The sequence below is a fragment of the Rhipicephalus microplus genome, chromosome X (genome assembly GCF_043290135.1).
Source record: "Rhipicephalus microplus isolate Deutch F79 chromosome X, USDA_Rmic, whole genome shotgun sequence".
NCBI lineage: Eukaryota > Metazoa > Arthropoda > Arachnida > Ixodida > Ixodidae > Rhipicephalus > Rhipicephalus microplus.
Genome location: NC_134710.1, coordinates 7636593 through 7659005, shown reverse-complemented (window position 1 = coordinate 7659005; position 22413 = coordinate 7636593). Strand labels below are relative to the sequence as shown.

Genomic DNA, 22413 nt, shown 5'->3' with positions numbered 1-22413 from the left:
ACTCAATTTTTTGCGTTGAAGTATCCCAATAAAGACTATCGCCTTTAAAAAAGAACTCGAGGCAATATCGTGCACTGGCATAAGACGCTACATCTATGCGCAGCGGCGAGTAAATAATGCTTCGTTTAAACTATCAAAGACGACTAGTAAAGTTCCAACGTCGCAGCAAACCAGGAGATCTAGTGGTCGTCAGCCTCTTCGAACAACAAAGTTGCACTGCTTGAGCTTTTTTTTTTTTCACTGCAACCGGCTACCCATGCTGCGCGAAAAACGGAACTGAAACTGCATAAAAAGTCCGTAGACAGTTTGCTAGCTTACCCTATCTAATCCGAAGCCTGCACTTCCCATAATTCTGTAGAAGTACAGAATCGCAGCGCCAGATTCCTCGCTAGGCATTATTGTATGAAACTATATGACTATGGAGCATGGCGCAAGTGATTAGAAAATTCAATATTCGCGTGGTTAAACTGGACAAGACGTGCCATTTACCGGGGCCCAGTTGAACAAAAACATCCCTGTCATCTCGGAGCCAATTGAAAAAAAAATATCAATGGCCACTGTTGCTGCTGTGACTTCGCTTCTTTCGTTCTGCTGCTACTAGTGTTGGTGGCCGCGGAGTAAATACGAGCATCATTGTGCACAGCAACAGGGACTTCAGACGGTCCGCTTCTTGAGGCGGATAATTTTAAGTGCACCGACCCATTACGGACCACTAAAACGTGATTTTATTTCAAAATCACCACTTAAACGACCCAAAAGCAACACTGCGAGGTTTCTGGACCACCATTTAAACAATCAATGTCCACATAATAGTTGTCTTTAGGGTCCCTTTATTCATATAGTAATATGCTTCACCTTGATTGATATGTGGGCTTCAACGCTCCAAACCAACCATATGATTATGAGAGATACCATAGTGCTGTGTCTACTCACACCACTATGGTGTCTTTCATAAACATATGTTGGAGGGCTTCGAAAATTTCGACTACCTGGGTTTTTTAACGTGCGCATAAATCTGAGCACACGGGCCTAGAGTATTTCCGCCTCCTTCGGAAATGCAGCTGCCGCAGCCGGGATTTGATCCCGCAGAGTGCGGTTCAGCAGCCGAGCACCTTAGCCACTAGACAAACACGGCGGGGTAATGTGTTGCACCAAGCCAAATTCACTGTATTCAAGATGCCCTGGCGTGGCGCAAGTGGAAAACTTGAGGCACTCGCAATTGTGGAGGCTACTGTGGCGCACACATTCTAACGCGACAGCGTTAGAGAGCTCGTGTCGCATATTTTACGCCGTCGGCATCGGCACTGTTGGTTGTGAACGAAAAATTATCCGTGAGCGAAAAATTTAGAAAGAAGCAAATAAAATAGAGCATTTTCGGTTTCATTAAGGGTCGAACACAGGCCATTGGCATGGCAAGCAGGCGTCCTACCACAGTGCTATGGTGTTACTTGCAGCTGCTTCGGGAAAAAACACTACATAAATGCCACGTAGTGAAAGGAGTATCCTTAACGCATTTTATTCGACAGGTGTCACCACGAAAACGAGCCCATGCGGCAATTTGTAGGCGCATTTCGACGGCCATCAAACTACATCGAAACAGAAAGGCTATTTGGGCTAGTTGGTTTGAATTCATGGTAATAAGGGCTGCAGCGCGAGCACGAAGGTGCTAGAAGAAACAGACGAACCTTTCGTCTGTTTCTTCTAGCACCTTCGTGCTCGCGCTGCAGCCCTTATTACCATACATCGAAAAAGCCCGGGATAGTGCAGCCATCATCGCTAAAAACACACAGAAACTTTCAAACAGCTCTAAAAATGGACAACTATGTCCATCTAGCGGAAAACATAACCTGCCTTTACAGAGGCGTTGATCAAGCAAACAGCAAGCGCAAGATATTGTGCCTCCATCTGTGAGGAGTTGTCAAACTCTTTATGGTTTTATCTTGGAGGCGATTCGACTCTTGCTTTAGAAAAAAACCTGTATGTACCATTCGCGCGCGCTGGTACTATCTGTATACTGTGTGCGTGCGTGCGTTCGTGTGTGTGTGTGTGTGTGTGTGTGTGTGTGTGTGTGTGTGTGTGTGTGTGTGTGTGTGTGTGTGTGTGTGTGTGCGTGCGTGCGTGCGTGCGTGCGTGCGTGCGTGCGTGCGTGCGTGTGTGTGTGTGTGTGTGTGTGTGTGTGTGTTTGTGTGTGTGTGTGTGTGTGTGTGTGTGTGTGTGTGTGTGTGTGTGTGTGTGTGTGTGTGTGTGTGTGTGTGTGTGTGTGTGTGCGTGCGTGCGTGCGTGCGTGCGTGCGTGCGTGCGTGCGTGTGTGTGTGTGTGTGTGTGTGTGTGTGTGTGTGTGTGTGTGTGTGTGTGTGTGTGTGTGTGTGTGACAAAACATATTAATAAGTATGCGCTTAACGGTTGAAGGGCGCACTATAGAAGCCGAATTCCGCTATCGTATTCAACTCTTGAAAGGGAAGCTTAAGTGTCCCTCACTTTTTTTAAGGCTTTTCCTATGAGAGCTGGCACGTCCTGTGGTGGCGCTCATCTACTAAAAAATTGTCGATTGCTGTTAGAAGGCGGCAGCTCTGCTTCGACCTATCGCTGTAAAGCGGCGTGAATGCAAGGCTCTGTCACTGATGTGATGCAGGCTCGCCGAGGAAAACCGACGCATGCGCGTCAATTTCGAGGGTGATCTGGCACAACTGCGTTCATTCTACGAGGAGAAGTTGCACAGCAGCCGCAGGCTCCAACTGGCCAACGACGCTTCGTTGCACGCCTCGCGGGTGGACGCGCTCCTGCTTGAGCTGGCGCACAGCGAACAGCAACTGGACAGGTAACATTCCGGATATTTTGACTACTGTTTCGAGACTCCTTAATTAGGCCACACGTCAAATTACTGCAACGGTGGGACGCTCATGTGTGCATAAAAGTCGTGGATCAAAGTGCTTATTCTAAAGGGCAATTCGATTCACCCTGCACTGCCTCAATGGGTTCATGGTGGTGCCGTCTGAGTGCCAGAAACGTTTCAGTAAGTGCAGCAGCAACGGGAAGCGGAACGAATACGAGAGTGCAGATGTCGTGGAAGCCCTATGCTACTGGTAGGCTTTCTCGCGGGTTTTGGAGGCTGTGCCAGCTGCGGTTCGATAAATACGGTGGCGTTTACGTTTTCTGGCATGACAAACAACCGAAAAACGTTCACTGTCACACTTGTTGGATTCCATTATAACAAACACAAATGCAATCGGCTCTGTCTTGTTCTGCAGCTGCAGCCACATCGTGCTGGCCACACTCGGCCCTGCCTCACTAGCAGCTTTTCAGACAGCGATCATCAGCAGGGATCTACACCGTAGTACACTTGCATCATGTATCACCAACTGGCCCAATCGTCCACTTTGACTTTTCTTTACAGACGTCTTTTTCTAGCATAAGCATATTAAAGAATAATTTTTTTGTGGAGCTCGTATGATATGTACACTAATGCAGATTCGAGCTGCTGCAGTGCATAGGCTGAACAAATAATTTACATGCACCTTTCACTGGCGCCATCGGAAAGTTTTCTGGGAGTGGGTAATTCTTTATATAACGAGAAGGCGAATGAACGACGGCTATCTGGCTGATGTGTCGGGTCATATTTATGTCATTACTATAGGTATTTTTCGTCATTTGCCCGACATTGTTGCCCCGTTGCAACTGGTAAACATGTTATTGAGCATGGTGCAGATTGAGGTGGGAGCAGCAAAATTAGAGACTTGCGAAACTGTTCACATTTGGATTCTTTTTCTCGTGCAGGTACTGCAAAGAGGCGAGAGCTCTGTCTGATGAGCTGGAGAAAAGAGACAAATCCCTCAAGGTTATGGACGACCAGGTAGGACTTTTTAATCAATTTCGCTAACATTCTCTTCGCTTGGCTAAGGTCTATGCAACCTTTTAATTTTCATGTTGAATTTAATACTAGTTAAATCATGAGAGCGACGTTTTTGCGCTCACATATATTTTGATGTGTTGGGGAAATCGAGAGTGTCCTCCCATATGGCGCATCGTACACCAGTAAGCGCGTGTGATGGATCCACGCATGGCTCTAGCACAGGCAAACACCGGTAATCAGTGTCATGGTATGGGGCGGACTTCACTTTCCCCTTTTAATACTCTGTTTCAGTAGTTCCGTGCAGCACTGTAGAAACTGTAGTCCTTCTCGGCCAATCAGGAAGGTGAGCACATCTAGATGTTTCATTCCGCGCCCTGTCATCAGCAAGCGACGAGCGCTGCTAGCGATTAGCTTTCGCAGCATAAGAATTTTGTTCTTTTCACGGAAATTGTGCATGACTCTGCAATACACCGAGGTCTAAGTCGTAGTGCAGATTTTCTTTAACACGGCCTATATGTTCGCAAGAACGTAGCGTCAAGCCAAATAAGATCTCCTCCTGCTGGTGCCTGAAAAAATGGCGCCACCTATCGATGATTAAAAAAACGCGCTTGGTATGTCTTCCGAGACTGGCGAAGTGCCTATTCCCACTGGCTAAGCCTACAACATCGATTATTTGAGTGCGTCTCTCCAAAACGGTGCTGAATAGATGCGAATACAGTGTTTTCGAAACTTAAGGACATGAAAATAAAGTGAGTGAAACCATTCGTTACGAGGACACCATGAACTTCTAGCTTCTACGTGTGCTTTTAAACATTGCTATTTTACCAGAATACCGAATTCAGTTTACCGCATTACCGGAACGCAAATTTTAAAAAGAAGATACGCTCACCATACGCAAACATACGAGTGCGAACGTAAACATATACCTTTATTTATTTATTTATTTATTTATTTATTTAAACTCGTACCCACAGCGCCATTTAGGCATTACAGAGGGGGGGAGTTACACAGAGAAATTATAAATCATACATTTCGAGAACATTGGTAGTGAAAAACTAAGGAGAAATAGCGGCATACATTGTTGTCAGTACACATGAATTATATAAAGATCAGCTAACCCAGACGAAGAGAGAAAACAAAAATGAAATTTATACTGTACATACATAAAAAATACAAAAACGATGTGATACGAACTAAACACTGCTTAAAATTCGACAGCAGCTGTAGACAGAATGAGATGTCAAAGAGCGGACACAAAAGCTTCGTTATCTATTCTATTATGCTGACCTTGTCAGCAGGATGACGATTCCATTCAGAAATAGTTTTGGGGAAAAAAGTGCCTTTATAAAAATTAGTCCAGCAGCTATATTCTCTAACCTTGAGCTCATGATCGGTTCGTCTTGATACGTGATGGGGCTGAAGAATATACTGATTACTGTCTATTCCAATGTGGCCATGATATATATTGTGAAAAAGCTTCAAGCGCAAAATTGTCATCTTTTTTTCTAGAAGCTCCCATTTTAATGTTTACTTTGTAGCAGTAATGTTAAGGTTTCTCTCATAGCCACCGATAACGTATCTTGCAGCTATGTTCTGAACTCGTTCAAGCTTGTCGCAATCGGCATTTGTGGGAGGATCCCACACTGTGCACCCATACTCTAATAGTGGTCTGACGTAGCTCTTGTAGAGAAGATCGTGGGCCTGCTGAGGAAGCAGCTTTGAGTTACGCCGCAAGAATCCCAACACCTTAAATGACTTTGCAGTAACGTAATCGACGTGCCTGTGCCAACACATGGATTATGTAAGGAATACGCCCAAGCACTTATACTCTGAAACAGTTTGTAACGGAGAATCAGACAGACTATAAAGTGTCGATGCCATACCTTTACACATGAGCATGCCGCTAAAAGGTGATGTTAACTGCATTTACACTGTATTTGATATAAATAAGATGTAATAATTCCTCTGGCTAAAACATTAGAGCTTTTTCGTTTGCAAAGCATCCCTGTAAACTATAAGGGATGCAAAAAATTGTGTCGACATATTGTGACGCTTCGTGGAACCACAGTCACGGAATCAATGTGTTGTGTTGTTATCCTGTGTCGTGCATGTCGGGTGAGCCTAACTGTCAGTAGCAGTGACGTGATGTGATTGATAAAACTGTAGAAGTGTTGTATAAGCAGACCCTTGTATGTTTGAATTGCTTAAAATGTGTAATAAAGGTTGTACTCAACTACCTGTTGATATATTTCATATGTTGTGAAATTTAATTGCAATGTGAAATTGTATTGAATCATCTATTGTGTTATATTGTGTATCAATTGTTCTATTGTGACTGTTAAGCACCATGAGCGATGAACTCAGTCAGTGACTCTGTATGTGGGACTTTTGTGATGTAGCCCTTTCTTCACGATCATTTGTGTTGTTTTGAATATCATCAAATATTAATCCTGATGAGGGGGCCAGTGTTACAAACAAGCGCTCAAGAAAGCGCACACCCCCGCAGGGGCGTCTGCGCAAGCAAACATTTGGTGTGTAGCGACACCACGGACCCGAGCTAACGGGGGGAGGGAGTTTCGACAACCTCCCACACCTAGCCGTGCGTGGCTTTGCCGTGTCCGGAGAAAAAAGATCCTGGGTGTTCCGCCAATGCTGGTTGATTGTACCTTCAATGCCCCCAGCGGCGGCAACACACCGCTTTGGCCCCGGCTTCACGTAGACGGCACCCTCGAATTGACCCGCCCAGTGGAAATAGGCAGTCGCCTTTTCCTGTCTCCACCTCACATCTTCGTCTTTTCTCTTACTTTAAATCTGTCCTGTCATCTACTCTCCTTCATTGACTTCCGTGTGTCCTGGCGGCAGGGTTAACCCTGTGTGGCTATCCTGCCTTAGATACACCATATTCGGTTATAGTGGTGGCGTACAGCAGGCGTCTGCAGGGCCTGTGCTTACAGACCCTGCAGCGTACACTTGTAGGACTCTATGTTGGGTGGCTGGTGCCGCTGCCAAAAATTAGACATATAAATATGGCTAGTTCCTTACCCCCACTCCCTGATCGCCCTCAAAAAGAGGGTGCACCGATGAAGTCTTCCAGTTTTTTGGTCACCAGAGAGTATCTTTTCCACGATTCCGCGTTATCTGCGCTGACACACCCGGCAAACCAGTGCGAACACTTTCGCCTTTTCTAGTTTTGAAGTCTTTGACTGAAATCTTTGGCCCAGAATATAAAGCATCAAAAAGGGCAAGTGGTGAGATCCTGTTGGAGCTGCGCGACGACAAACAATATTAGAGACTGCCTAATTTAGTGAAATTTGGAGATACCAAATAATGGTAACCCCACACCAAACCATGAACACCACCCGTGGCGTTGTTTCAGATGATGAGCTGTTAGGGATGACGGAGGCTTAACTCCTGGAGGGTTTCAGCGAACAGAATGTCATCAACGTGAAACGAATTAGAATAAGGCGTGATGGCAAAGAAGTCAAGACTAAGCACCTAATACTTACTTTCAATTCGAATGTACTGCCCGACTCCATCGAGGCTGGGTATACATCAGGCTTCGAGTAGGGCCATATATGCTAAACCCTCTCTGATGTTTCAAATTCCGCCGGTTCGGCCACAGTACAGAACTGCCGAGGCTGCCTAACTCGCGCGAAATGCAGTGCTGAAGAACACATGTCTGATGCCTGTGAAAACTCTCTTCACTGTGCGAACTGTAATGGGTAGCATGCGGCATACTCAAAGTCATGCCCATGCTGGAGAAAAGAAAAGGAAATTGTCGCAATAAAGTAAAACAAAACATTTCATTTAGGGAGGCTCGAAGGCAGGTGTCCTACCTATCGGAAACCAGCTTTTCCGAAGTGGCGCGTCAGGGGGCAGTGCCACGACGGCCCTCGGCGCCTGTCTGGCACACGCGTAGTGAGCCAGCGGTGACGCCATCCGCCCCCTCGGCGGTTGCAGCCAGTGCTGCTCCGCAATCCAAGAAAGACCCACCAACCTACGGGCTGGGGGCCGCGAAGGTCTCGTGTTTTGAGGCGAGGCCCTCAAAACAAATGCAGCGGTTACAAGAGCGCGTGTCCAGCGCCTCGCAAGAGACAATGGACACAACACCGAGCGTGAGGGCGCAGCCATCGCCTAAGGATCGGCGCGACTCCGTCGACTGATCCAAAAAACAAATCTTGTGTCAAGGCCCCTGGAAGGGGTTCGTGAGCTAATTTTTCATTCTTGAGCACACAGCACAAAACACATCTAAAGTGAACACACAGATCTTACAGTGGAATGTGAGAGGACTTCTCCTTAACCTCGATGATATTAGAGAACTTCTTAATAAACATACTCCAAAGGTGCTGTGTGTTCAGGAAACACATCTCAAGTTCACACAAACAAACTTTCTAAAGCAATATGCCATCTTCCGCAAAGACCATGACGACGCTGCCGCCTCTTCGGGTGATGTCGCTATAATAGTTGATAAAGGTGTTACCTGTAAGCAATTCAACCTCCGAACTTCTCTTGAGGCAGTTGCTGCCCGAGAAGTGCTGTTCGGGAAGCTACTAACAATTACTTCTATTTACATTCCTCCATGCTGTCAACTTTCGAAGACACAATTTCCAAGCTTCATTGATGAACTTCCTCCGCCATATATAGTCGTTGGTGATCTCAACACACATAATCCCTTAAGGGCCAACTCCCGTTTAAATACGTGAGGACGCCTAATAGAACACTCTGTTTTTATCAGGTGCATGTTTACTTAACAAAAAAGAACCAACCTCATATTCCACTACACAAAACACATACTCCTCTATAGACCTGTTTATTGTCTCGAGTACACTAATTCCATATGTGGAGTAGTCTGTTCTCAAGAACCCTTTTGGGAGTGATCACTTCCCGATTATGTTGAAGTTAACAAAAGAAGATACATGCTCGCCTGACTTTCCTCGTTGGAACACCAAGTCAGCCAACTGGGAACTGTTCCGAGAAAACACATTTTTAGAAGGAGATGACATTGCTGATTTTAATATAGACGATTCTGTGGCATACCTAAAAGGTTGTATTATTGACGCTGCAGTGAAATGCATCAATCAAACTAACGGAATGACTAATAAGCGTCGCATTCCACGGTGGAACGACGATTTTCGGAAAGCGCGCATCAGTCAAAATAAAGCTTGGCTATTACTCCGAAATTACCCAACGGCTGAAAACCTCGTCAATTGCAAAAAGGTAAGTCACAAGCTAGAAGAACGCGTTGTCTTGCAAAGAAAGAAAGTTGAAATATGTACATCTCCAGTATATATTCTTACACCGACGAAATGAAGGTTTGGAATAGGGTAAACAAGTTAATGGGTCGGGAGTCACACCCCCCACCCTAGGTAAGTCGAGGTGAGAGCCTGGAGGAGCAGGACTGCCTGGACTGCCTAGGCGAATATTTTGAATATGTCTCAAGTGCATCACACTATACAGAAACGTTCTTAAGATTCAAAGAACGCCAAGAGTGGCAGCCCCTAAATGTAAACGTCCATCCAGTGAAGCTTACAACTGCCCATTTACATTAGCTGAACTTAAGGCATTCTTTGCGTGATGCAACAACTCGGCGCCAGGTGACGATTGTATCATAAACGAAATAATCAAGTACCTTCACTCCGAAACACCTAAAACACTCCTAACACTCTTCAATACCATGTTGAAAGCTGCGTATATTGCATTGTCATGGAAAGAAGCGATAGTCATCCCGATACTTAAACAAGGCAAAGACCCGTCCTTGGCCGCCAGCTACAGGCCTATAGCGTTAACAAGCTGTCTATACAAACTATATGAGAAAATGTTAAACCGGCGCTTAATCTACTTTCTAGAAAGTAACAGTATACTAGACGCCCTTCAGTGTGGTTTCAGAGAGGGGAGGTCAACAAAAGACCACCTTGTTCGCATATAGACATACATCAGAGATGCATTTATTCATAGGCAGTGTGTACTTTCGGTATTCCTAGACTTAGGGAAAGCGTGTGATACCACATGGTGATTCGGGAATCTACGTGATCTTGCCGCCATGGGCATTCATGGGAACATTTTAAACGCAATTGAAAGTTATCTGTCTAACCAAACCTTTCATGTAAAAGAGGTGAATGCTCTCTCTAGATTATTTACCTAAAAGACTGGTGTTCCGCAAGGGGGCGTGCTTAGTTGCACACTCTTTGACAACAATGGAAAGCTGAACACACCCGCGATTGAAATAAGTAAGAGACGGTTAGAGTATTGGTGGCAGAAAATTAGAGAGAAAGGACAAAAATAAATATTGGAAAAATAAAATATGGACAGTGTGCCGTAAATGGCAGAGAACTTAAGCTGAAAATTTACCTTTTTTTCCATTAAGATAGAATTTATCGAAGTAGAGGCATTAGGCCAACATAAAAAAAGAAAAAAGGTTTTTTTTTTTTTGTCGAGCCTGGTGACATACTTGTCACCACCCCGTTATAAAGGGGACGCTCATAGCATCCATCCATCCATCCATCTTTCTTGTAAAAATGAACTCCCTGCAGTCAGTAATTCCAAGCGCGATGTTTTATTCCGTGTATGTTGATTATGTGCAGATGAGTTTCAAATTATGCAATATGTCTATCTGCGAACGACAAGTGCAGCTAGTAATGAACAAATTCTCTAAATAGGCGGATGAGATTTGTTTTAAATTAAACACCCAGAAAAGTTTTTGCCACTACGAAATGTTGCGATCAAGGGAAACCAACTCTCTGTGAGCAGCGAGCATAAATTCCTGGCAACCGCTTTATAATATAACCTCACGTTTATTCCCTATATTAAATATGTAAAAATGAAATGTCTGAAAGTGATAAACGCCCTAAAGCTCCTATCACGTACAACATGGGGTAGTGATCGAAAGTGCCTCTTGAAGTTGTACAAAAACCTTGTCTGGTCACGTCTTGATTTTGCCTCTATAATTTACTATTCCGCAATGAAAAGTGCATTAATAATCCTAGACCCCGTTCACCATCTGGCTATCCGACTTGCAACCGGTGCATTCAGGACAAGTCCGATCCAAAGCCTCTATGTAGAGTCGAATCAGTGGTCACTTCACCTGCAGCGATCTTATAGCAGTTTCAAATATCTTATAAAAGTACGCACAAACATCAAGCATCCTTCTTATTCAACTACAAACGATATCACCGCTGCCACCCTCTTCTGTAATCGACCGGCAGCGAGAAAGCCATTCTCTTTGCGAGTGAGCAACTTATGTGAGGAAATGGGTGTTCCACTGCTAGAACTTTGTCGTATGCCCACAGCGAAACCTTTACCGCCGTGGCAGTGGCAGCTTATACATTGTGACACCTTTTGGTCGAGATCACTTAACACGCAACAGAAGCACATATTAAAATGGATTTCCGACAACTCCAGTCCAACTACTCATGCGTAGAGTTTTATACCGATGCTTCCAAGTCGTATGCAGGGGTGCCTTATACAGCTGTCGGACCATCTTTCTCGCAATCCTGTGTACTGCCCCCGGAAACAAGTATCTTTATGGCTGAAGGTATTGCGCTATTGTCGGCTGGGAAGCATATACGTAAATGAAACAGACAAAAATTAATTATATTTACAGACTCTGTAAACGTCGTAAAGGCATTAAAATCACTTTTCAGATTAAGAAATTTGGTAACAATTCAGCTATATTTCGTTATGTGTACAGCGTTTATGTCCGACCAGCATGTTGCTTTTTGCTGGGTACCTGGCCATAGAAGCATCGAGGGCATTGTGTTAGCTGACCAAATGGCCATGTCAATCATATTGCGCGCTATTAACCCTACCGCTACTGTCCCTGCAACAGATCTAAAATCCTCCCTACGTAAGAAACTGCGAAGCCACTGGCAATGCTTGTGGGACACAGAAATAAATAATAAGCTTCACTTTATTAGGCCGCTGTTACTGGCCCTGCGCTAGGAGAACGTGATGCCCTATTCTGTCGCCTCAAAATCGGACGCACATATGGTACCCATAGCTTTCTGCTGACTGGCGATGAACCTCCTACTTGTGGTCGAAGTGGCGAGAGACTAACCGGGCTCCACGTCCTCCTGAAGTGTCCGGAAACTGAAAGAGAGAGAAAGAAATATTTCCCTTTGGCATACCGTTATCATCTTCCTCTAAATGCTATTACGTTTGTCCACGAAGAGCCGCTTTTTGACGCAAAATTAGTCCTTGGTTTTCTAAAAGATGTAGTATTGAATGTTTTTAGCCCAACAAGTTCATAGCGCACCCTCTGTCCAGAAGATGCCGCTGTGATAGCCGCTTTCAATGAGACCAGGCCTCCATGACCTTGTTTTAAGGGATCTGCCGAGGCACTAGTGCTCCACGCCAAGTTTTTATTTTATATAGGTATCATTTTTAATTAATTACATGTCTCCGTAGCACAAATCATTTGTCATTGCCATGATTTTACTCTATGTATATTTTACGCACATACAGCGACTGTTTTTAAGCCCGTTTACAGCCACGTTACATCTGTTTTATCTACACTTCGTAACGCACAGTTTATCATCATCGCTCTGGCGCTCTTTGGCCACTTCTACCCCTTGCGCCAATAAACTCCTCTATTCATCAAGAAAGCGCACACCTCCCAATTTTAGTGACGGCGAAAATACCGGGTGCCAGTTGGACGCGCCAGAAGCCAGAGTAAAAGAAGAAAACAAGCATCAAACGGCATTTAACTCCCCAAACCCTATGCTCCATGCCAGTTGACTTAATTTTCGATGATATTTTTTCGAAAAATTCCAAGTTACTTCCAAAGCATGTTCTGGAGGGCCTCCTTCAAGGCCATCTCAGTCATTTTCCCAATTACTTAGTAATTTCGACGAATGCAGCGCAAAATCCTCAGAAGGCTGGAGTAGGTGTTTTTTCTTATCAGCTTAACTGGTCTTTTGCGCTCCGATTGCCTGACTTCACACCAATTTATCTCGCAGAATTTCCGGCTATTACATTGGCTCTTCGAAAACTAAATTATCAGCAATCAAAAGCTATTATTATTTTGGATGCTTTGTCTGTACGTACACATCTAACGTCCGCAAAGCAGTCTCCTCTTCTCAGGATATTTTGGTCTCTCGTACCGCATAGCCTATCAGAAGTTCGGTTTGTTTGGGTCCCCAGGCATGCTGGAATTGTACTAAATGAAATTGCTGATTCGCTCGCTTCGGTATCTTTAAATTTCCCGGTGATGCTAGTAGCTTCACAGTTTCCTTTTATTACTGCCGAACGATTCAAACGCCTGTTAATCTTAAAAATCAACAAAACATCTCTTCTACAATCTGAAGAATTTCGGCATTTGCAATTCACATGGAACACCACAAAATGCCTTTCCCGTCAATGTGAGATGACCCTCACAAACTTTCGCTGTAAAGTTCCCGGGTTAAATTTTTATCTCCAGAAATCGGGATTTTCATTAACTAACCTATGTGCAGTTTGCTATGAACCGGAAATAATTTTGGCAGCAGTGGTCGTGGCAGCATTCTCAACGCGCCTGACAAACATCTGTTTTCGCAGGATCACCCCCTATACTGCATTTCTGCACGCGTTGCCCGGCGACGTTGGAGCTACAGCACGGGCTATCGCCTGCATCACCAATCATCTTCGACGTGATCGCCTCCTCTCCTACCCATCGGTGTCGACTACATAAGACGAACATTCCAGCAGCGGCCTTAATTTTGGCAGCAGTGGTCGTGGCACCTTTTGCAACGGACCTGACAAACGTCTGTTTTCGCAGGATCACCCCCTGTACTACATTTCTGCGTGCGCTGCCTGGCTACGTTGCAGCTACAGCACGGGCTATCTCCTGCATCACCGATCATCGTCGACGTCATCGCCTTCTCTCCTAACCATCGGTGTCGACTACATAAGACGAAGATTCCGGCGGCGCCCTTCATTTTGGCAGCAGTGGTCGTGGCAGCATTTGCAACGCGCCTGACAAACATCTCCTGTTTTCGCAGGTTCGTTTCATTTGTATTCTCGTGTCGTAGGTTTACATTGTTTTATTGCTGCCGTGCCATTTGCTGCCCCTTTGAGTGTACTGTTTCCACGATGCCAGCTAACACAGGTCTTACCAAGGATGTAGAGGCATTGCGCAAAGAAGTTGATGAGCTGCGTAATAGCCTCTCCCTCTTCAATGATCTCTTCGAAACTATGAAACAAAAACAGGAATCTCTCCAGAAATAAAACAAGGACCTTCAACAAAAAATGAGTTACTGAGCCAACGAGTTTCTGAACTAGAGCAATGTTCCTGCCAGAATAATCTTGAAATTAAAGGTGTGCCTACTACAAAGGGTGAGGATTGTATTGCAGTTCTTCAGCGCATCGGTGAAAGTGTTGGTTGTGCTATCCCTTCCGTGGACATTGATGTTGTTCACCGGGTGCCAACTAAATATGGACCGAATGAAAAAAAACATAATTGCCAGGTTCCACTCACGTGTGAAAAAAGCAAAGTTCACAAACAAGGTAAAGAAAGCTCGTCTTACTGCAGGCGCCATCGGTTTCACTGCCCGTCAGGAAAGACCAGTGTTTGTCAATGACCATCTGACCACTGAAAATAAACGCCTGTTTGCTCAATCACTATCGCTAAAGAAAAAAAAAGTGGTAATTCTTGTGGGTTGGTAACTGCCAGATCAAGGCCAGAAAGGAGCCTGACAGTCGTGTTTTTCGCATTTCCAAGCACAGTGATCTATTTTTTCGTAACTTAGGCTAATAGTGCATATCTGATTCATGGCTCTCTACCCTTTTCAACAGGCAAAGGAACTATTACACCCTTTCACGAAGTCTCATCTTTCGCTTGTTCATCTCAACACGCGTAGTTTACCGAAAGATTTTGACGATCTTATCAACTTCATGACGCTCATTCACCATAGTTTTTCTGTCATCTGTCTTTCCGAATCTTGGTTGTCATCAACAGATGATGTACTGTTTGTACCGCCAGGTTACCTCTCCGAGTTCGCTCACCACGCTAACAGCCGGGATAGTGGCTCTGCCATTTTTTTGTACGCAATACCATGACCTACATTCGCCGCTATGACTTAGCCCTTACCACTGATAACTGCGAATCTCTATGGCTAGATTCTGATGGCTCTTGTTTTAATGGGACAAAAATAGTTTTGAAATGCATTTATCAGTCACCATCCTCACCCTACGACGACTTCTGCTCTGCCCTTGATGAAACGCTCACTCGAGTTGGCAACGAACATAAGAATATAATCATCATGGGCGACAACAATATAAATATTGCTGACATTTCTGACTCCTCGTGCTCGGAATATATAAAATGCTTTCAAGGAAATGAGCTTGAGTGTTCAATTACCACTTCCACACGTAGTGTTCCTGGTGGTTCCAGCCCTCTCATTGACCACATTCTAACGAATAATTACTAGAGATCATTCTGCCAGTGTTGTCGACTTTCCGTTTACTGACCACTTTCCTGTATTTCTTTTGGCGAATAGTCACATGAAACATAAACTGAAGACTGTAACTAAAGATGTATTTTCAACTGACAAATTCCGTAACAGCATTTCTCGGATTCATTGGACAGGTGTCCTAAACGATAGCTCTGCTATTCCAGCCTTCTGTAAACTTTGTGATAAGATCACTGATGCAATGAATAATTGTTCCAGTAAATCATCACATGTCAAAGGATATTCTGCTTCCACACAACCTTGGATGACCAATGGTCTACTGTGCAGCATTAAAAAAAAGAATAATTTGCGTAAAAAAGTAAAAATGCAACCATTTAAGTTATCAATTTTACAGCGGTTTAAAAAGTACTCCAATATGCTTTGCATGTTGTTAAGGGATACAAAGCGCGTCTACTAATAGATCACTTTCTTCTCACATGCCACCGCTTCGCCTCACTGTGCCTAATAATTCTTGAAAGACCGATTGGTATGATCGGATTGCCAGTCAATACATCCACCCTATTATCGTTTGGAGCCAGTCAGTTGGGTGCGGGCCGCAGTGCTATTCTGTCAGCGCTACATAAATTCATTCAGGCAACCAGAAGGATACGCTGCTAGTGGTACTGCCATATATATCCAATTATTTGTCCCTCTTACTCATTCTTATTAATTTGTTTTTTATGTTCTGGTTTATCGAATTCTTCTGCACTTTTCCACGTTTTTTTTCAAAGGAACATTATTACTGTTCTTATCTAAATTCTCTTTTTTAGCAAGCGTTGTACAAAAAAATATCTATTATAAGGTACAGTGCGGTCAATCCCCTTTGTGGGTATGAGCCAAGATCTCCTAGGCGACAAGACAAGACTCCTTGGTTGCACTGCCTCTCCTACTAGAAAACATCGCTACGCTGACCAACCTCCTCGCACCAATCGCCAAGAAAACACCAGAAGCTTCGAGAAGGAAAGCACGAGTCACTCCCTGGCTGCGTCAAGTGTCGTGCACGGTTCTCGAAAAAACCCAGCGTTCCCTAGCTTTGGCTGAACAGCGTGCCGACGAAGCTTCTGGAACCCTGGATGAACGTGTAGGAGCGAGCAGCGGATGGTGGCGATTAGGAGATGTAGAAAGTTTTGCGGCAGCGTGCGTTGAGCCGGAGATGAAGAGTTTTTCCGCCATTGGGCGAAGGCTTATGTCTTCGGTCACAAAGCAGATACCATGAAAAGGTTTTCCACCTGCGGGTGAAGGCTTTTAATACAGGCAGGTGAAGAGTGTGTGTACAGCGCCAGTGGGCGAAGACGCGTGCCCCGCAGTCGCAGCAAGTCAGTGACCGGCATGTTACCGGGGAGGAGTTTTCTTATTAGAGTGCGGACATATGACGAGGCGAGGTTTCCTGGAAGTGAAACTTCGGGAGCACCGGAATGACAGCAGCGTTAGACTTTAGTGTTTCCTAGAAGGGAAGCATTCAAGTTTTATTCCAAGAACTTTGGACGGAACAAGTTTGACGAACTTTTTATTGTTTAAGTGTCTTGGTTGATTAATGCATGATATTGCATTCAAGCGCGTGTCGCTATTTGTGTCCGCTGTTTTGTGTGTAGCTGGTTGCATTTCGTAGTCCGTTGCTTAATTGGTGACGTATTGTATTAGACGATTGCCGAGTGTGCATATTTGTGAGTCGTTTGATCTGCCATATTTTAGAATATATTTATGTTTTGTAATCGATTCTCCGCTCTGACTCGTTCTTTAGACCACAGCTGGTGTTAGCTGGCGCGCCAGATAGCACCACATCTAAATTTTTCCTTCTTTTGTGGTGTGGTTCGGGGACCGGTACTTCAGCCCTTGGAGTTGTCTTGGCGATTGCCTCTCTAATTAACGAGACCAGTGGCAACTGCAGCGTAGTTTTTGATGAAGTGAGCTCAAACCAGGGTTCTACGACGGCTGCCACTCAGCTAGTTGAGTCGATCAGCCAGAACCCGGACTCGGCAGGTCGTCCAGTTTCTCGTTCACCAGCGACTTCACCCATCGCTTGACTGTACAATGTTGCCGGTTCTCTCCTTAGAAAAAGGATCATTACATAGAGCAATATGGAAAGCAGAAAATAAGTTTACATAGCGCGACTTTATTTGAAGTTGCACACCAACAACGCACCCCTCAATAAATGCGCGGGGTTAGGCTGTCTCTCAACTGGCACACTCTACGACATGATTTTCATGCAGAAAAGCCAAATTGGGACTGCTTGAGAGCAGTAGCGTCAATCTTGGCGCATTAATGCAAAAAACGAAATGTTAAGGCAACGGGAATTCGAACTGTTGACCTTGCAAGCACTACCACTGCTTGAACTGCGCGCAAACCGAATACGCCACCGAAACCGCCTATGGCGGTGTCTGAAACGACTACAAATTTACGGCAACGGGCCCTCCTCATTTCGTTGCGATAAATAATACATGAACACTCTCGGCTGTAGTTTGTCGCTGACGTCGACGTCATTCTCCGTTTATGTATACGTATCTTTATACAGGGTGCCTCAGCTATCTTTGGACAGAACTCAAAATATGCTGACACATGGAATTACGACGCGATCAAATGCATATTTCTGACCGTTGCCTCGAAATAATTAGACAATTTTTCGCGTTAATAAACTACTGTTTAATAAGACCTGCCTAATTAACCTTTAAAAGAGAGAAGATGGATAAAATTTTCAATATGAAGATTGTAGATTGGTTTGCTATACGTTCATTTAGATACTTTGTTATTTTATCTCTTCAATAATATTGTGGAAAACCGGTTTATTCCGCCAGGCTCGAGCTGAATGTCACTGGTGATGATATTTACAGATAATGAAGATGCACAAGTGATGGTGATATCTAAAGAGAATGAAGTCATTTGCTTGTCGCGCTCACACTGATTCCCTCGCGCGGTGAAAGCGGCCGCCTGGTCGCCAGATAGTATTATGAAATGCATTGCGCATAAGGTTTTAAACGAGATACGTACACTATCTATGTCCCTCGGCAACGATGAACAGGATTAGTGCTAAGAGGAGAAACGCGGTAATTGACAGGAGATGTCTGTTCGACAACCGTGTATGGTCCAATGAAATGACTGATGAATTTGTCGCATAAGCCGGGAACGCGCAGAGGAGTCCATAGAAGAACTTTGTCACCAGGGGCAAACTCTCAACATGCTGAAACGAGTCGTAGCGAGATTTCGAGGGTCTTGAGAGAGGCCGGTGTTAACGCGGGCCAGGTGATGGCAGTGTGCGAAACGAGATAAAAATTCTTCAGAGGAAGGAGCCGTCGAGGGTGCCGGGGCCAAAAGGAAAGACACGTCCTGAGCGAAACTCGGCGAGCGAGCATGGACAAGAAAAAAATGGAGAAAATCCGGTAGTGCGTTGAGCAACCGTATTATAAGCGAATGTCACGAAGGGTAGAATTGCATCCCAGTTCGTGTGGTTGGGGTGAATGTACATGGCGATCATGTCCGATAGGGTCCGATGAAAGCGTTCAGTGAATCCGTTGGTCTGTGGGTGGTAGCTAGAAGTTGTCTTGTGAAACAGTATTCGAGGCACGCAAGACTTGCTCGACAATAGAAGAGAGAAAGAGTTTGCCACGATCGCTCGGACGTATGCGTGGAGCTCCACGGCGCAAAAAGAGGTGGCGAAGAAAGAAGTCGGCGACCTCAGTTGCAGTTTCAGATGGTATGGAAGCTGTTTCGGCGTAGCGGGTAAGGTGGTCGACGGCTGTGACAATCCAGCGATTCCTATTGGATGATATAAAAAGAGGGCCATACGAGTCGATTCCAATGACTTCAAAAGGTGTGGAGGAACAAGGAAGAGCAGTTGTCAGTCGTTTTCGTCATTGGCAATGAACACAAGAGGCGACGTACTTAGCGATGGCTGAAGAGAGGCCAGGCCAAAAACAACGACTTCGTATTTTGTCATGTCTTGTGATAGCCTAGATGAGCGTTGGTTGGATCATCATAAAAGGCTTCCAGAACTTCACGTTGCAGAGAACGTGGGATGACGGGTACCCACTTTTTGCCATCGACGTGGTAAATGTAGCGGTATAAAGCACCAAGGACAAGCTAAAATTGTTTAAGTTGTCGACGGAGTCTGGTGTTTGGCGGAGTAGTAGAGCCGGTCAAGTGGTCAACGATGGTGCGGAAGTATGGGTCGACACGTTGTGAAACAAAGATGGATATGGTGCTAGGTGATGAACTTAGCGCTGCGATTGGAGAGGTGCTGTCGGTTTGGAGTATCGATGGTGAGTGGCCTCCACTGGGCAACGGACAGTGCGATAGAGCATTAGTATCTTGATGCTTGTTTCCAGATTTGTAGGCGACATCGAAATCGTACTCCTGCCAGCGAAGCACCCAGCGAGAACGTGGATGAAATGAGAACGTGGATGAAACACTACTACGTCATCAAGATAGCAAAGACACGTTTTACATTTCAAACCACGCAATACGCCGTCTATCATGCGTTCGCAGGTGGTGGGCGCATTACAGAGTCCAAAAGGCATCGCCTTAAACTCGTACAACCTATCTGGCGTTAAAAAAGCGGTGTTCTCTTTATCAGACTCCGACATTGGTATCTGCCTGTAGCCTGACCTAAGGTCGAGGCTAGAAATATACTCGGTGCCCTGTAATGAATGCAGTGCTTCGTTGATCTGAGGGAGAGGATAAACATCCTTGCGCGTTATTTTGTTTAGTGCACGGTAATAGACAAAAAACGCACTGTCCCATCTTTCTTTTGAACGAGAACAACTGGGGATTACCAGGAACTTGAGAAAGGACGTGTGATGTTGCGTCGTAGAATGTCTGAGACGTTTTGCTCGGTCATCTTGCGTCCTGTCTGAGACACGCGATATGGACACCAATGTACAATACGAGAGCCGTCAGTCTGGATGCTGTGAGTAGCGGTGGTAATCATGCTAAGGACGGGCGAGCTCACGTCAAATAGAGAACGGTGTCTATTCAACAGGGCGAGCAAATCTTCAGTTTGAGCAGGTGTTAAGTCAGTGATTATGGTTGCCGGCACAGGTGTGGAAGAGGCATTGAATGGCAGTGATTGTGACTTTGGGACATCGTTGTGGTTAATGTTGGGAAGAGTAACAATCGCAACAGGCTCACTGTCAACCGCGCAAGATACTGTTGAGCCACAGGGGAGCAGTATAAATTCGGGCGTTTGATTTAAGGCGGTTAGGTAGGGAGACCCATCGAAGAAGGGAATAAGCCCTGGAGTAATCACAATGCCCCTACGTATGGTATGGCCGTAAGCGAGAATGAGTACGTCACCATCCACAATGTCGGTGCAATTAACACTTTTAATTTCTTTGATGTATGGCCGAAGTACATAATCTGACGTGTTGACAAGGCGCATGCGTCAATCGTGTTCAAGCGGCGAAGAGTCAGTGACATTTAGATGTAGGAGGTGCTGATGACAAGATATGAAAGTGGACGCAGAAGACAAGACATCCCACCCCAGAATGAGCGCCTGGGTGCACTCACGAAATACCGCCAAAACAATGTGACGACGAATGTCTTCTATGCAGACAGGAGCGGTACACTGTGCAAGTGGACAAATGAGAGCGTTGGTCACTGCACGGAGAGTCGGGCCGCCATAAGGCGTGGTGACGTTTCGAAGGTGGGAACAAAAATCTGCCTGAATAATCGAAACGGCAGTGCCAGTGTCTACAAGATCCTCAACGCGTACACCTTCTCCAAACACTACTATCAAATTCGATGGCCGCTCTGGAGAGGAATTGTTGGCTGTCCGGTGGATGCAATGCCTCTTCTGAAACTGCATTGGGGGTTTTCCGCGTGGCCGTTCGTGGAATGGGAGGCGGGCCGCAGAGGCGACACTGAACGGCGACCTGGCGAAGGTTACCTGCGTTAAGACGTACGGTAATTTTCAGGCATGTTAGTATGGTAGGTAGGAGATGGTGAATGGTAATAGGACGGGCGGGAGGGTGGTCGTTGGTAGTTTATGGTCGGCCGGAAGCTTCGATGTTCTTCGGAAGCGTAGCCGCGTTGCTCGTTTTGTTGGCGCCTTCGACAAAACCGAGTGATATGTCATCGATAGCCGCAGTAGTAACAGATTAGCCGAGGAGGGCGGTGAGGTGCGTAGTAAGGCGGTGCGCGCACTGGCGGTGACAGCGAAGCCACAGGCGTATGGTCTGCTGATGTAGGCACAGAAACGGTGGGTGTGGCAGAGATCGCGGCAACTTCGGCGTACGTGGGCGTCTGGCGCACGCAGGGACCACTGGAACACGTCGGACGCGATGCGGACGCGATCTCTTGTTTGATCAGGTCTTGCAACCTATTTTTTGCAGAAGGGAGAGTAACTTCCGCCGCGCAGGAAGTGCAGTGCCCTTGAAGCTCTTCACTAACGATGTCACGAATAAGCGCACGCAAGTCGAGGGGTGCAGGCGAATGAATATCAGTGGCATCGCAGCAGAAGCGAACAGACTGAAGCTCGTCAAGTCGCTGACAGATGGTTATCACGTCCTGGGTGGTTGCAGGATTTTACGTAGCGAGGGCGTTAAAGGCGGCGGTGTTGATGCCTTTGATAATATGGCGTATTTGGCCGTTCTGAGACATGATGGAGTTAACACGCTTGCACAGTGCAAAGCCATCCTCAATATACGAGGTGTAAGATTCACCCGGCAGCTGCGTGCGTTCAGCGAGCTTCTTCTTTGCTGCCTCAGCGCGAATTGTAGTGCCACCGAAAATTTGACGAAGTTGCTGCTCGAAAGTTTCCCAGTCGGGAAGATCTGGGTGGCGTTTGAAGAACCAGGTATTAGCGAATAGGACAAGTAAAATGGGACGCTTCACAATTTCTGTGGATTGCCCCACCTGTTCAAATCACTGACGAGGTCGTAGTTCTTGATCCAGTCTTCTACACCATCGCCTCGGAGACCAGAAAACACAGGTGGATCACGCAGGCGAATGTTGTCGGGTGAAGCGGGAGTCGGTGTCTGCAGTATGACGGCGACGTTGGATGAGCCAGGGTTTTCTTGGGCCGCCATGGCAGGGGGTTGTATGCGACGACCCGCGTGGAGCTCCAGCGATAATGGGCGAGAGGACTTGGGGGAACAAAAAGCACCTCCACCTCTTGTGCGTAACTGGTTTATTCAGCCAGGCTCAAGC

At 45.7% G+C, this 22413-nt stretch overlaps 1 protein-coding gene across 10 annotated transcripts in view; it reads left to right on the top strand.

The window, feature by feature from the left end:
- LOC142777415 (uncharacterized) overlaps nt 1-22413 on the top strand; it is a 498660-nt gene that overhangs the window by 98349 nt on the left and 377898 nt on the right. For all 10 annotated transcript variants that reach the window (XM_075881769.1, XM_075881776.1, XM_075881775.1 and 7 more), the window contains 2 exons: nt 2633-2818; nt 3775-3850. In XM_075881769.1, coding sequence (XP_075737884.1) covers nt 2633-2818; nt 3775-3850 — 262 coding nt within the window. The remainder of the gene's footprint in view (nt 1-2632; nt 2819-3774; nt 3851-22413) is intronic.